The sequence below is a fragment of the Lutjanus erythropterus genome, chromosome 8 (genome assembly GCF_056507025.1).
Source record: "Lutjanus erythropterus isolate fLutEry1 chromosome 8, fLutEry1.hap2, whole genome shotgun sequence".
NCBI lineage: Eukaryota > Metazoa > Chordata > Actinopteri > Lutjaniformes > Lutjanidae > Lutjanus > Lutjanus erythropterus.
In genome coordinates, this window is record NC_139324.1 from 18,602,144 (window position 1) to 18,619,661 (window position 17,518).

Genomic DNA, 17,518 nt, shown 5'->3' on the forward strand with positions numbered 1-17,518 from the left:
TGCACAGAGCCTTTTTTCCTCCAACCTGCACCACGCTCCCAGCCCCACTCAACGAGTCTTCCTCTTTGGTCTATCTCAGTCTGGAGATAATGAGCAGGCATGCAAATGTTGAATTGCAATTGTTTGGGCCCTTCACAAATGATGGACAGAAGCTCTGAGTGGGTACAATGAGTGGTGAATGATCATTTTCCTCTTTTATTTTTCGGTTCCTTGAAATAAGACTGAATCTGTTTTTGTGCGGTGAGGGACGGTGCTTTTGAACTTTAAAGTGTATTCACAAGAGGGTGAGAGCGAGTTAATAAACCCTTGCAGAAAAGTTCAGCTGTCTGGAGGCCTTCGATGCTGAAATACACTCCTCATGGTAGTACAAGAGCCTTGGGGTTAATTATCCCTGAACATCTCCAGTATTTCAGACCCACTTTAAAATGCAATGCGTATTTTCTGTGCATTGGCATGAAAGAGCATCACCTGGACTATTACAGTCCTTACTCTCAGGAGTTTCTGGATGGTATTTCAAGATATAACCATGACACTGAAGAGATGACAACCTTGGCAAATGGACTGACAAGCTACTCATGCAGCTTCGTTTTTTATGCAGAAATACAAGATGACACTCTATTTGTAATAGGTTACAACATATAGTATTTAAATCACCTAAAGCAGGCATGAGTAGTTATTTTCCATGGGAGGCCACATGAGAGACTGATCAAGCTGCCGTGGGCCAGATACAAATGTTATAGTATTAATTGCCTACTTACTCAGTGGGTGGAATGAAGTCTCTGATGACCACACATCTTTGCCACTCAACTACTGTACAATACTGTTGTGATGAGTGAAACATCACTCACCCTTGACTTGTTGAAGTAGCCCACTGTACTGGCTGTAATGTTAGCCAGCATTATACTTTTTAAAAACAAGATTTTAGTGTTGGACTGTGATTACCAGTAAACACAGATACAATAAAACTCCTAATAACGACCAAATCTCTGATAATAGTAAGAAGTATGACTGGGCCGATAGATGATGCCATTGTTCATCACAATGGCTGACATTCATCGTCCACTGAGCCCCCTGGCATCATAACAACGTTGAAAAACCTTTGTGTTCGGGGTAATGTGTCCCCTCAGAGATACCATAGAAATGTTGCCTAAGTTCTGTGGGAGGGAAAATGAAAAGACACTGTTGCAGCTGTTCATTGCACTACATCTTCATGTTGTGTTTATTATTTTTTTTTATCAAACATAACTAAGTAAGGGGCATGTGGTGCCAAGGCAAGCCCCTTTTAGACCCTCAAACAACATCATCGGCCGTTGTAGTGTTTCACTATGGACACCATTATGTGCAAAGCATCGCCCACCCTCAGCCAGAAGTATGCTTCATAGGACACACTGGTGATGCACACAGATATCTGTGAGTTACCACCTTGCTTACACAGTAATGCACTTCTATTGCTGGTGATCATTTCTGAATTGCCATGTGACAGAATTGTGGGCTAGTTATTTTTGTTGGCAAAATCCAAAACTTAACCATAAGTTTTACAGTATGTCATGCATACGGGATAGTGGTTGCAATGATAGTAGCAGCAACAGTAGAAGGCCAACAGTCTAAATGACATGGACATGAGGCACTGAATGAACAAAGTTACAGTTAAATATAATATAATAAATACAGCATTGACCCTTTTCAGAATAATGGCCCGATAATGGTTTAATGGTAAGCAAAGTGACTGTTATTATTAGATTTTACCTACAATATTTTTAAATGCTCATGATGGCCTTGGGGGTCACATGGAACCATTCAGTTGGCTGGATCTGGTTCCTGGGCCATATTTGACCCAGTTCAGACCTAAAAGGGTAACCAAGCTGAAAACTAGAGTGTAGCACTAACTGAGGACCATACTGTGTTCGGTCCTCTACAGACACAATCTCTGACAAAATGTGCACAGAAAAAAGCCTGCCAATAGTCACTATGTTCTGTGTTGTGACCTTGGTCTACTGATGTGCTTCCTTGTGCCAATCTAAAACATTAACAAGTATTAAGGTGAGATGTGTGTGTGTGTGTGTGTGTTTGCTGCCCACCTGGCTGACTTTGGCTGGTGTAAGGACCATGTCGAGGACCCCCGACCAGCCAGCAATCACTCCTGTGGGGACTGCGTAGGCCAGAGCTATCATCAGGAACCGCAGGTTACTAAAGGGGACAAAAACACATTAGAGATTCAAGATTGCAAAAAAAAAATATTACAAGCTAATTGTTTGTGTGGTGAGTGTCCCTACAAATATGAATATGGATGAGTTCTTTGACCTGGTATGTCTCTGCAAGACTAAATGATGTCTTAAAGAATATGCTGGACATAAAGTTCTGTGAAAAGACAGTGGGTTGTTCCTCTGTTAACCTCTGGTTTGTTTATTTACTACACCCACTTACCTGTGTTCCTTAAAAACAAAATGTCAAGATAATTTCTAAGGCCATATCACTGTCCTCAGGGTGAAAACGTCTGTACTTCTCAAATCACTCAATCATTTTTAGTGGGGACCAATGTAAAGTTGGCAGCACATAAATCATTAGACGCAGCAGTTGCTCAAATCAACAACTAAATGGGCAGATCTCAATATGTATTTGATGAGGCATCTAATTACATCCTGCTTTTGCTTGCTCAAATCATTCCATCATACAGTATTTTCACATGCTGTTAAACGCACAGTATTTCATTTCTACGGCTGTTGCAGTAACTCCAATTTTGAAACGCCACACTAACAACAAGCCAACTGCAGAGGATGGAAAGCAACCACTTTTTTCATGAGGCTAGGGTTGTAGTACACTTCAATGCATGTTCAATTAATGACTTAGTGTTGTAAAAAACTCAACAAGCACAACAGTGACCAGAAACAGTTCATGCTCAAGGATGGATCAATACAGGCTGACTTCAAATATGCACGCTGTAGGTTTTGCCATGTTTTAAGTTGTTTTAGTGCTTATTTAGAAGGTTACCCTGTTGAAACGCTAGTGTGGCTTATGTTAACTGTGAACATTAAGTATCATTTGAACTTAACTAAAGCACGAGTTGCATTAGCTTTGTTGTCATATGGAAGCTGGATGGTTCTCCTCTATGATCCTCATTTCCAGTGTGTGTACGTTGCTCCTGCATATACATTTACTTGACGTGACAGATATGCCCTGAAGGGCATTAGTTAGGTGATACAGCTATGTATGAAAAGAAATGGTCAGACTGCAGGTATTTATATACAACATTGTGTAACTATGTCTAGCATCCAGCAGCTAGCCTACTCATATCATGAAGTTTCCCGCTGGGCAGTGCAGTGAGAGCCAGATAATGTTACTGCACCAAATTACTTCATTTATCATAAATGAAGTAATTTGCTAACTCACACAAAAGACCACATATAGAGAGAGCCAACTTAAATAGTGGAAGTTATGTCACCTCAACAAACCCTTGTAGTTTCTGCTGCTTGGGGTCTCTCTCACTTCGAGACAATAACAAAAGACGTAGTTTTATGACCTCATGAAGTAGTGTGGGACATGGGAGTTGCTGTCTTCATTGTTAAACAACTACCACTGTCAGTGAAAATCTACTTAATTCTTCACTCTCTGACATATTCCATTTCCCTGAAAGTCATAGTAACAAAAGAAGTACAGGGGAAATGGAAAGCACTGTTAACCTGAATAAAATTATGATTTTTTCTCTGGGAGGAACATTGTTAGAAATGTTTACAATGATGCAAGTACAGAACTTGATGAAATATGTAACATAGGTTTAGTTATTTCTAGAAATTTTAATGCAGAAATATTACATATTATACCTTCAAAGCCCCTCAAAGGGACAAATGTTATATTTTTTGATGATTCAGCAGTTGGTTTTAATCCAGAGGTTACCCTCCGCAGAGTCATTAAAGGTTTCATAGCCACACCACAAAATGTCAGTGGATGACTGTGCATGAGGCTTCCTCCAAGTACAACCTACAGTCCTGACAGCGCTGGCCTGAGACAAACAGTGAAAGCAGCATAATGGAATGTCTCCTTCCCCCTTCTGTTGTTCACTGGTGTTTGGAGGACTGCCATCAGCTCCAGGTCTTTTCACCAGCCTCACAGTGTGTGTCACAAAGCTCTGGCTCATCTTCCTGCTACGATCGCAGCAGAGGATCTATCCTTGTGCAGAGAGCAGTGACAGAGAGATAAGCAAGTACCTGAGCACAGTGGCCAGAGCTGCTTGAACAAAGCTGAGAGGTATCACAGTGGGCAGCACGCACCTCGAACTGAACAATACAGTCCAGAGCTATGGGTTTATATGATTAATCAAAATACTCTAAATGCTTCACGTGGTCCTGTGTCGCTCAACAGAGTGTGGCGTGTGTTCACTCCATGCGTCAATTAATTGCTAATAAATTATGCTGATCTGCTATTAGAAATAATGGACTCAATTTACCTCGGCTCCACCAATAACCAGTCAAACAAACTGAATCAAAATAATCAGACTGACTAAAAACTGTGAGTGCCAAAACTATGACTATTACAACAACTGCTACTGCTGTGTCTGTCAGGCATATTTAAAAAATGGTTTGTTTGTTAATATATTTCATTCAGTAGAGAAGATCAACCTTTAGATATTGGTTTAAATGCCACATTCCAGTTTGACGGCACTGCTGAATGGAACAGTCTTCAGCGATCAGTATATACTGTACTATTCAGTGAAATGAGGGGGAGAGGATTAAAGGTTTCCTGTTGATGTAAAAAAAAAAAGGTCTTTTGCTCTGTTTCCTACAATTATTTCTTATTATGGGTGTATCTATTGATAATTTTTATATTCACTGATTCGACATTTAGTCTATAAAACATTAGAAAGTGGTAAAAAAAAATGCCTCTCACAATTTTCTAGAACCTAAGGTGAAACTGCTTGTTTTATATGACCATCAATTTAAAACCAACAGATATCCAAGAGTTGCAATAATCAATCGATTACTCAATAAAAAGAAAATTAGTTGGCAACTATTCTGATAATGAACTGATTGTTTCAGCCAAATGTTGCCAGTTCCATCTTCTTAAATTTAAGCGATTCCTGCTTTTCTCTGTCACAGGAAATGAAGAGTCTTTGTCTTTTTGGCTGTTGGTTAGATGTTTTATACAGTAACAAGTCAACATTTGATTGTGAAAATAATCAGTAGATTAACTGATAATGAAAATAATCTTTAGCTGCAGTCCAAAGATATTCAGCTTACAATTTACAACACAGTTTAAGGCAACAAGAGCTCACAATTGAGAAGCTAAAACCAGAGAATGTTTGGTATTCTTGCTTGACAAACGACTATTGATTATCAAAAATGTTGCAGATAACTTTTCTGTCCACAGACCAATTGATAAATGGGTTTATCTTTTGCGTATTGTCAGCTGATGGCTGCTTAACAAGTTATCAACTGAAATCAAACTGTACAAATAAAAGATTTCCCAGCTGTGATAAATGGCTTTAGGCTACAGATACTGTGCTGCACGGCCTGATGCGAGCTGTCTGCTAATATCTCATCAGCTCGCAGTGTACTGTGAACAACAGGGAGAAAACCAGACACCTCCATATGCCTAGTTATGTATGCACATCCAGTATACACACTCCTAGCTCACCTCTTTAGGGTATATGGCACCCCTCCAATCACATGCAACCCAATTACAATCACTTGGAACACCCACGCTAATCACCTTCGCCCAATGAGGTGGCATGCTGATTTAAATCTGTGCCACCTCCTCAACCCTAACAATATGATTAGAATCACTGGACGTCTGACAAATGAGGCAAGGCTGGCAGAGCAGGCAGCAGATTCATGGACTGTTTTGCTTTTACAGCTCTCGTCTTTTTTGTTTATGGACACTGTTTAACCCCTACGTTTATTCTCCCTACGCCTGGTTCATTATAATGCAGGCAGCATCCTGAACAGTATCATGCAGGGACATCTGGAGAACACTTTGGGCCCTCCCGCATCCCTGCTATGGCTTCAAACGCTCGACACACAGACAGATAAAGTTCACACACACACATTTTCAGTCAGTCTCTGAGTTCGAAAACTATTGCGGAAACCTGTCCCATAACCTGAGGAGCAAAAGCGCGGAGTTGTAAACATATGCACACCCTTTTCCTTTCCTGACAGGGGTGCATTTCAGACAATGAATCACTTTTATTCGCAGAATGGTTTGACTCCACAGAAAAACAAACACAGCCTGTCTCCCTGCTGCAGGCCTGTCTTGTTCTAAGCAGTATGAAGCTACTTGGCCTTGGGGAGAGTATGGAGGGACAGTCATAAAAGCCCCGTGATGGAGCACCCTCTTTGCTTTTTCTCCAAGCACCCTTTTCATTAACCTTGCCACAACAGCAGGAAATCAATATCCATGCACCTTTTTCCCCGTCCAGGAGCTTATTTAGATAACCAAATGTAAGCAAGCCGACACCAGCTACTGAGTAAGAGAGGACATTTTCTTCCCTTTCCTTTCCTGCTGGTGATGAAATATTTCCGAAGAAGTCTCAAAGCTGGCGGCGTCATCAGCTAAGTGCTATTTGTCCTTGGCAAACACGGCTAGGGATCAATGCATCAAGATGACAACTTTCGAAGCTAAAGTGAGTATGACTGGGGAGGGAGGGATCATCAATACTCCGGCTCTGGACTGTTTAGTATTCCCTCACACAGTGATCAGAATACAATAAAAACTTTACACCACGTGTAGAGACATTCAGGCTTCTAATTAGACTGCTGCTGTGGAGGCAGATGTGAACAGCTGGAAGCACTCATCAAGCTGAAGATCATTAACCAGTGCTCAGACCCTGGCAGGCTAAATGGATGAGGAGATACATCAATGGATAGGTATCAAGCAGACTCACTAGCTGGCTACCACCTGCTGTCATTGTGAAGGCCACAAAATGTTGCCATTTAGTCAGCTTCTACAGATAAAAACTTCACTAAGTACAATCTGATCGATATCAGGGCCACCTTTATTTAAGGTGTCATCCAGACATGACCAATCCACTTTAAATACATTTTTTAAATTAATGTCTTTATAATATTCTGTGTTTACACTACAGTTATTTTACAGTTTACAGTCAAATCAGACTATAAACCTCAGTTTTTAGTTGCTCAGCAATCTACAGCCTCATCTTACCATGTTCAATGTTTTAACTTAAGAACTTAAGTAAAGAAAGGTGGTTAAATTCAAAATAAAGTGGTTAGATTCAACCCTTTTGCCTGCTGGTCTTTATCAAAAACAGGTAATCAAAAATGATCAACAATTTCTGATTGTTGGAAATGAAACATATTATCATGATATATTTTTCAGCCAGAACAGCCAGCCTTTTGTTACCTACAAGAAAATGATCTAAATGGATTTCACACAGTGAGGTACAAAGATATTAAAATATGTGGGGAAAAAGAGCACTGGTACAGGATTAGGAATCAACAATGTTGAGGTATTGAGAGAGACAAGTTGGTGCATTTAAGGTACTTTGAAGGTACATTAATTGTTTTTTGTCCATTTGTGGGCACAAGAATTGCAAAGTTGCCTGTTTAACCATCCAGTAGCCGTAGAGCAACATTAGTATTCATATGTGGTCATACTTCTGTCGTCCTGATAAATTCAAGCCCAACAGTCACTAAACCCTGAGAGAAAATATCTGACTCCTTTAACTGCTAGATGTTCCATTTGTCTCATTCTCTGATCAGTTCGTCTGACGTTTGGCACTGGGCAGAAAATACACAATATATTTATGAGTGCATTTCAGTCTAAAACAGCTCCCTGCTACTACTGGGAACAGAACTAATAAATGCAGTGAAACTTAAAACATGAAAGTGCCACCAAATGTAACACTTAAAAATGAACTAATCACGGCTACAAAGCTCCATAGAGCTGCAGAGTTTGTGATAATTCTGTTTAGGTCTGTCACTACAAGCAACCCCTTCAATATTGATATTGGAGTACTTGATCAACTTTTGGTATAAAACCTTGATTTGTGGCTAGAAACTAGTAGAAACTGGCTGTAGTGTTGTTGGAGAAACCAGCTTTTCTTGTTTCCTTAATCTCTGATGACATATCATGGTCATTTTATGATTTAGTACAGTAAATATATTACAGATTTCTCTTTTAACATTATTTTGTCCAACTTCCTGTATCTGTACACATGGATACAAAGACACATAAGTTACTTCTCCTGCTCTATGTCCACTCTTGTTCTCCGCAGGAGAATTCTATGGCTTGGTGTTGCTGGACCGAGATACAACATAGTGCCCAAACAGGTCACTGGAAGGCTGCCTATCACAAGTGGAACAGAAACCCTCTCAGCTGGATGGCCTAGTTACGTTGGCCAGTCTGTCTGTGTACATCTGTCCAAAACTATGCATTAGGTTGATATCAGCTTGGTCCCCGTCATGTATCTGAGGGGGCTCTTACGAGGGAGTTAAGCCTCTCTTCGCTGGTGAGAGGCATGTGGAAAGCATGGCACTATAGTGAAGCAATTTCTTACTGCAGGGGGCTGAGGTAGCCAACAAAGCTAGGCCAACTCCCCAGCTGCTGTCGCCGAGCTTTGCACTCTCGTCTCCAGCCCTTTAATCCCTGGCCACTGCCACGGGCCTCGCTCCTCCACAAGCCAGGCAAAAGTTGCAGCACCAACTCCTCAGGCATTGCTGTTTCTTTGTGGCCAAGATCATATATATTGTCATGGTGGAATGTGTGTCGGGGTCTAGTGATGGGGGTGTTGCAGGGTTATAGTGAAGAGCAAATCAATCATCGTCTCTAGGTTTCTTCTTAACGCTTCCCTTCTGGGAAGGACACAGGTGATGAAGTATCAATGAATACATTCCAGTGCTGAGATACACGACCATGTCATTATAATGTATAATTTCTCTCTGTAACCACATGCATCAGTGGTGTTTTGAGAATATATTGATGACTGACCCCGATGGTGCAGATGAAAAGGTGGTTTTCGACTGCGACCAGTATATTATAGCTTTGTAATTAATCTAGAGGGAAGGCTGGGGTTTCTTTGATAACAACCCAAGCAGATGGTGAGTGGCAGGCCTCTTCATTAAGATTCCATATCCTTCTCCAGCGCAAGATCCTGTCACTTTAACTTTCTAAGACAAGAAACGCGCAATGCATCAGCAAATAAGAAACCAAACTAGACCTAATGGATGTGTAGACACGGTGGTTATAGAGCATTGGAGGTGCTGCAAAAATATGCTCTTGACTTGTCTGCTCTCTTTGAGTCTGATGTCGTAAAACATAACAGCATCTGAAGCTAATTTCAAATGCAGTTCTGAAAGTTTCACTTGCTTTACACGTCTACACATGAGCTGAATCAAGGACACATCGAGTTAGGAATACTGAATAATGCACTGAAAGAATGGTTCTCTACAAAAGGTGTCAGATCAGATGGTACTGGTCTTTCAGATGACCTTGTGTGTGCGTGTGCGTGTGTGTGTGTGTGTGTGTGTGTGTGTGTGTGTGTGTGTGTGTGCTGTAGGTGTGTCAGCATGTATGTGTGGTTTTACCTAAGAAGTCTGCAGATGCTGCTCCTGTAACTGAGTCTCTGACTTGCAGCAGCCACACTGGGAGGCATCGGTGGGCGTGACGGGAAATAGAGCAGGACTGCCACAAAAAGCACAGCAATTGCACCCAACTCTGCCAGAGCAAAGTGACACATAAAAAAAAAAGTTAAACATGTTATTTTCATAGATGAGGCAGTCAGACCAATTTGAAAAAGGGCAGTGCAACATCTAAAAGTCCAAAACCATGGCAAACTAGAAAAGAGATACAGCTATCCTTTTTACTTTTGGTGACCTCCAAAACTTCTGGTTCACAAAAGGTGAACTTTTGTAATATCTTTTACTTTTGCTTTGTCCTTTAAAAATTAATAAAAACACTACCCTTAAGTTAAACAAAAGCTGCAGGCTCAATCTATTACAGCCTGCTTGTTTCTCTTTTCAGCATGCTTTTAATTTTCTGAATCAGTTAAGCATAACACTTCCAGCAATCTATTTTTCAGAGTGGTGGTTATGAAGATTATAATTGGGGTTTTTTGGTGTTGGTGCAAAATTCTTGGATCCCCTCGCCTGAATGTATTAGTGTCCCCTGCCAGTGCCGACATGATGTCGAAATGATGTGCTATCGATCCTCCATGCCCTCAGAGGTTCTCGCTCACTGTTAGTACCTGCATACATAACCAGCTGGATCCTGTCCCGGATAGTGCTTTCGGAAACCGCTGCCACTATCGTGGTTCCTGCCTGGGTGTCATTTGGAGCTGGAACTACCAGAGGTCCCACTACAAATGAAGCAGCACCTCCCAGGTAGCTGAAGAGCGAGGCCACGGCCGTTGCAGTGGCTCTCTGGTCAGGAGCAAACCATGTTGTAGAGAGGAAGGGGCCAGCGCTCATTATGGTTGGGCCAGCTAAACCGTTCAGAAACTGACCTCCGTGTATCAACCTGTAACAGAAACCGCAGGAAAAGATGGATTAAATTCTTTGCTAAAACAACAAGAAACAAAAAGTAAAATCACATGCAACATTGTGAAAACGCCTATGCTGCACTTCAGACTTTTGAGCAGCAAATATCAGGAATTATAATCTTGTGATGACCGTGGGGTTCCCACTCTTACAGAAGCCATTTTCCATAACAGAGGGATTAATTTAAATGTCATACAGAAGAATAATAATTATGCTGATGTTCAGTCCTTCCCCAAAAGGTTGAACATACATCAGGCATGTCTGCAGTTATGTGGGCGGTTTGGTGGCATGGTGGTTAGCCCTTTTGCCTTACAGCAAGGAGGTCATGGATTTGAATCCCAGTCCACACACACTTTCAATTAGGTCCACCAACATGCAAGCAGACCCATTCTGGTTCAAGTATCTAATTTTGAACAGTTCTGAGCATTTCTACCAAAAACAAACTGGTGAAAATGTGGGCTGGTTCACCAAGGTTCCACGGATCTTGAACAAATCCGGTTCAGTTCAAAGTTTCTGTGTGGAGGTTGCATGTTTTCTGCATGTCTATTGGGATTTCCTCCTGGTATTCTGCTTTCCCCAACATCAAAAACATGAGTGCTAGCCAGGTCATTTCTCCCTTCACCCTTCACCGAGGTGCTGGCTTAGATCTAGAGTTGTCCCCAGGCACTTCACAGCTGCTGTCCACTGCTCTTAATACTAATACTAGGATGGGCTACATGGAGACTAAATCTGACTGCATGATTGTAGTTTGTATGGTTGTATATATCACAATGAAGTTGACCTTTACCTTTTATCTTTTAAAGATATCAGAATCAGTAAATCAGATATTCATAACTGCGAAAACTGTTTTACTAAAGTTTAGGCTTTTCAGGATGTGTGGAAACCCTGTAAACCCTTCTTAATTATAATACACTGTATAGCATCTTCCAAAACAATCAAACATGGCTGCAGCAATCAGCCTTACATCAGTGCATTTATTAAGTTAAAAATAAACTCAAAAACACGAAATAATGATGCATTTGTTATGCATATCTGATGGAATATTGACAGGCGAATTAATAAAAATAAGGTATAATTATCTCAGGAGATGCAACAACCTGCCCTTGAGAGGATCCAAGTTGCTGTACAGTCTCAGTCTCACATGTGCACCTTCAGACTGAGCTGTTCAAAATAGATGTACTCTGAGATGTCCCCTGATGCCACCAGAGCCCTCACCACCTTCCTCCCCCTCCAGAACTGTCTGACTGAGACAGCCAGCCGCCAGAGACAGCGCACGGCTGATTGTCTACGAGCTCAGTAAAGACACCATTCATTTAGAGCAGTCTGAGACAGCTCAGCGGGGAGAAAGGGAGAAGAGTGGGGAAGGAGTGAAGAGAAGAGGCAAGGGGGGAAATGTTAAGGAAGAGTGGACGGGGATGGATCTTGGGTTAAATCTGACTTTATGGTATACAAAAATATTCAATATATTTTCGATCAGATTGTAAATTTGACAGCTAGAGTTCTGCTGATTCTTATTCAACATAAGTGAGTGCAGGCTGGAGGGAAAGAAAAACTGGGAAAAACTGGATTTTTCAGAGTTTAATCAAGTTAACTTTTATATTTTTTTAAAGATCTTGTTAATACCAATTTAGATGACATATATCACCACTTAGGTAAGATAAGTAAAATAAGGGTACATGGCAACCCCTCCACACTTTCTAAAATATTATTATTAAGAATTTTCCTTTAAGATCTTGGTTTAGATAATATTTTTTGATACAATATAAAATCAGATCCTTACTATGAGAACTATGAACCTGTTTTTCTACAAAACTTATCAAACTAGAGTGCAGATCTCCACCAGGCAAAATATGGTGAAGCACCTACTGCAATGCCACCACAACTGTCAGATTTACCAGTGGAGATGTGCAAAGTTTTGAATCTAGTTTTTTGTATATGATAATATAGTCTCAGTTTTCTGTAAGAGGGGTGGCGGTGGGGTTGTTAGTTCATGGGGCTCATACAGTGTTGAGGGACCAAGGCTCAAAACTGTGAACAACTGTCTGCTGATCTAATTCCAGAATTCAGTACTACATAGTTCTCAGTCTTTTCACATGTCAGCAACTATGTTCTAACATGTATAATGCGTTTAGATGAAAAACTCCCCTTTTCCTTTACAACGACTTATAGAATAACTACATAAAAACAGCCAGTCTTCTCATGAATGGTCTCATTAACATATGGAAGTCATATAAAGGCAACAGTAATAAACTGAGACTGTTTCATAACCAGTTAAGACTATTTGTATTAGTTTTAACATGCATAGAATAATGTAATGTATTGTAAATGAGCATCCTGGGGTTAGTCTCACTGTGTAAACTTCATAAGGAAACAATAATTGTGACGATAAGCCTTAACTTGTCAATTTAAACATTGTTATTTATGTAGCTGAAAACAACAAAACCAGGGATTTATTCATCTTGTATCATGTCTAATTAATAGATCATAACATGGGTGGGTATTGGATTAATCTGCAGGTGCTCTGGTGTAAGGTGAGACAAAACATTTCTATGGATGTCATGAGCTATGATGAAGGAACAGACTATTGGGTAATCCTGTTTTTAGCCTAGCAGTCGTTGATGACTTCCTTTACCGGCTGGTTAAGAGGGCTCAAGAGTCAGTATGAAACAGGAGTCAATACAATAGGTTTTTCCAATGTTTTTCAAAAACTGTGAATCACCGAAACCATGAGAGGTCCTTGAGCATAACTACATGATGGGTCCAGTAGTATGTGACATTTGCTGAAGTCCTACACACTCACACACACACACACAACCAAATGCATGATCTCCTTCAGGCTTACACCTCGCAGACATAAAAAACAAACAAACAAACAAACACAAAGAGCACAAGCAGCCATACATACAAGTTTGCCTAAAGAGAACGCCCAGTCCAATAGTGGCATTTTTTAAAATTTGAATCAGAAATTGTGTGATCTGGGGCGGCTGTTAAGCTCAGTTGGTAGAGCATCCATCCCATATGTGGAGGCTGTCAGTCCTCTGCAGTGGCCGCTGTTTCGACTCCCGCCTGTGGCCCTTTGCTGCATCTCATCCCCTCTCTCTTCACCCCCCTTTCCTGTCTACTCTTCAATTATCCTATCAAATAAAGGCAAGAAAAGCCCAAAAACATAACTTAAAAAAGAAACTGTGTGATCAAAGAACAAGTAAACAAGACTACAAAACTGAACAGACATTCAATGCAAGCTTTTGCTTCTCGACAATCTTCGATACTCTATGCTACACATTTCACTGAAGGTCAGCACCGAAAAAAAGTATTGAGGTTCAACACCCTGCCTAAAGCAATATCTTTACACTTAAAGCCTGCATACACAAGTTTGTTTTACTCTTCAGTATGCTTACCCTTCTCTGCCCTCAAACTCTTTTTAACTTTGCTGTCCATTGCCTCTGGACGTCGGAGATAAATGCGTCATGGCCAAATAAAGAGCGCAGTGGTCAGTGACAGACTGACTGGAGAATAACTTGTTCATCCTATATCTCCTTCCCACATCTCAGACCTACTAACATCCCAGCCTACACACCAACACCTCCTAAAATACCCTGTGGCTCTTACTTTTTATTCATCCCACTCCTTCCGTTGTAGATTTCTTTATATGTGTGTCAGTCTTAACCATTTAATTAACTTGAAGAGTTTTCAATCATGATCTATTACAGGTTAGTGCATTTCCATGATGCCATCTATCACTATCTATGCACAATAGCATCCAACTTTGATTATGTGTAGGACATGACATGGAACACACCTGGCTATTCATCTTCTTGTATACGTGACTAACACTATGTCATGATTTCTGCTCCGGTCATCTGCATTGGTGCAGACTTCAACACCTACACATACAGCCTCTCTTTCATTTTTGTTAGTTACCCTCCAGCAACTGAGGGATGAACCCAGTGTAAGGATACTTCTGCATTCACCACTTTGCTATTTTCTTCTCCATCTTATTATGGGAGATGGAAGACGAGAGCGACAAGCAATAACATTTATCCTCCCCATTACCGGTGTCACACTGTCATTTTCACTTCAGCATGTAGATCATCATTTCATCATTTGTCATTATATTTTTGTTTTTTTACAGGCTTACCACGGCAGGATTTAGGTCAAAGATGCACCTGCTCACATTGTGAAAAATTATCAGAACCTGGCTAATGCATTTCCCTGCCACAGGATCCCAGTCTCAGATAACCCAGCTAAAATATTCAGGTTTCTCAAATATGTTGAACTTAAAAATATGTTAACAACAGGGATATGTATAAATAAAAATGTGGTCCATGTAATAATTCAGTCGTTGTTGTGGGTTTTTTTTGTGTGTGTTTTGTTTTGTTTTTGTTTTTTTCTCCATATTAAATGCTTTTACATTGTCTTTGGCCATAATAATCCCTTGAGTCCAATAAAGTCAAGTCAGGTTTTAAACATATTGCAAAACCATTTTCCAGGGCACTTTTCATATAGAGCAGATCTAGACCGCATTCTTTATAATAGCATTTACAGAGAGCCGATAATTCCTACCATGAGCAAGCACTTGGCAACTATGATGAGGAAAAACTCCCTTTTCACTGGCAGAAACCCCGAGCAGAACCAGGCTCACGGTGGGCGGCCATTTGCCTCTAATGGTTGAAAAACTTGTAAAATTAAGACATAATAAAATTTCTTTCTTAGTCAGCACATGACACATTAGGGTCCTAGAAAGCACCTGTCAATTTGTGGTTATCCCTCTAACAAAGCATACAAAACCAGTTCTACATACTTAAATCAGAATCAGTAGCACTCATCTGTCCATTGTCACCTGATCAACTGTCTGATCAATTTCTGGAAACATCTATAAAATTTAAAAATCCCTTGAACTATTTTTTTTCATGTCACATCTCTATGGTTAAGGGATTTTTTATGTACTGTCACACTTCATCTCCCTAACTACAACATTTAGCATATCACTGTGGCTGTGCTTCATTTGGCTGGGCCAAGGTGTCACCTGTTTCATTACAACAAAGACAGAGAAACCCCCTGGAATAGAGTGCAGGCTGTGTGATGTTGAACCTTTATCAGCTGATCATCAAATAGCAACAGGTGGAATAGATGCTTTATTTATTTAATGTTTAATTTAGTCTTTTCACAACTTTAAGTGTTGGCCAAGACAGTATATTTTCCATTTGGCTTCGGACACAACAAGGCACATGAAATTCGTGTTTCTATATTGTTTACAATTCTGTTCTGGTGTGGTATATTGTTTATCTGCTGCACAGAGCCATGGATTCAAGTCGGCATAAGCGGCATGTGCCATTTTGTGTGCTGAATTGAAATGGACTGGAAACCACAACCAACTGGCCCAAATCAGCCCCGTGCCAGTCATGTTTTGGAACCCACCCTGTGATTACAGTCTCATTTAGGCCTGGGAAGGGTCCAGATACCAGACTGGCCCACCTGCTGTACTGTATCTTCTCATTAGACACAAGGATTATTCCAAACCCAACACTCAAATCCAATTAATCCAAATACTAATTATTAAAGCAACAAAAGCCTTGTTTCCACTGCATGGTACAGCTTGGCTTAGCTTGGCTCAGCTCACTTTTCAAACCAGGTAAAGTTGCAGCGATCAGTCGATCTAAAAGAAAATTACTTGCCAACTATTTTAATAAACAATTAATCATATTTGCTGGTTCCAGCTTCTTAAGTGTAAGGATTTGCTGCTTTTCTTCATCATTTATGATAGTAAATGAAGAGTCTTTGGGCTTTGGACTGTTGGATGGACAAGAGACAAGTGCTCTGGAAAATTGTGATGAGCATTTTTCACTTTATAGACTAATAGTGAAAATAAGCATCAAATTAGTCAACAATGAAAATAATTGTTAATTGCAGTCCTGGCACAAGGTACTTTTATGCGTTTTGTTTTCCACTGTAGATAGCGCTCCCTCAACATAAGTGGGATCACCATGTGAACCCAACACAAACACAGGAACAACCCAACATAAACACAGAAGCAATGGAGGATATTGAGGGGATGGCTGTTTGTCACAGTAAAGAGAAAAACTTTGTTTGGAAAGCCATTTGGAAAAGGCTGAATGCTGAAAGACAAAAGGTTGCTGACAAAAAAAACAGAAGAATCTGGGAAATCCTACATCAGAGCACAGAGGAAGAGATGACTCTGTTCGCTCCATAAGTAACGATTATAGTGACAATTTTCTGACCAATCAGTGGTCCACCAGGTACCAGGCACAACTTTTGACAGTGGAAAACCAAACAAGGCCGAGTCGTGCCAAGCTGAGCTGAGCTGTATAATGCAGTGGAAAGACATCAAAAGTGTAAGTTAAAACAATAACTGTGACCTAGTGTGACCTCACCTTAAGACTTAAGACAGCTTTTCAAACTTTGCACGACAAAGTTTTGTCATAACTTTAAAGTACTGAAGTTTAGTGCCCAGGCTTACTGGCTATATACTCTCAGGATGGATGTGACTAACAGAATTGCCTTTAATGTGACAGGTGATGAGGACAGATGGTGAGCAACATGAGGATGAGCGGTCACATGGGGCGGCCGCAGTGTGGCAGGAAAAGGAAAGAAAGGGAAGGGAGCAGCTTTTTTTCAACAAGATGATTACGTTAATCAGTATTGATGAACCCTGTCAGACGGAATCTGATCGAGAATAAGACAAAGAAGCCAGCACTGTGGTGAAATCTTCCCGCTGCTTCTGGTCCGCCAGGGCTGACAGACCCAATTCTGCCATCACAAAAAGGCCAGGCCAATTCTGTCTTGAAAATGACACCACGGCAATCGTCACAGTAATAAGACAGCCTGCTGCGGGACCCACAATGTGTTCTGATGGCCAATCAGACAGTGTCTGAGTGAGTCTGAGATCTAACTGATTGGCACTTACTAATCACACAGCTGGTCTGGATTTAAATGCATGAAACAGACAGACAGAGAGAGAGATTTAACGGCGGAGACAAAAGAGCGAATATGTAAAAACACATAAGAATGAGGAG

The 17,518-nt window shown here is 40.7% G+C and overlaps 1 protein-coding gene across 2 annotated transcripts in view; it reads right to left on the reverse strand.

Moving 5' to 3' along the window:
• slc49a4 (solute carrier family 49 member 4) overlaps positions 1-17,518 on the reverse strand; it is a 68,285-nt gene that overhangs the window by 37,024 nt on the left and 13,743 nt on the right. For both annotated transcript variants that reach the window (XM_084724803.1, XM_084724804.1), the window contains exons 3-5: positions 10,193-10,464; positions 9,534-9,663; positions 2,079-2,187 (exon numbers count right to left, since the gene is read on the reverse strand). In XM_084724803.1, coding sequence (XP_084580929.1) covers positions 2,079-2,187; positions 9,534-9,663; positions 10,193-10,464 — 511 coding nt within the window. The remainder of the gene's footprint in view (positions 1-2,078; positions 2,188-9,533; positions 9,664-10,192; positions 10,465-17,518) is intronic.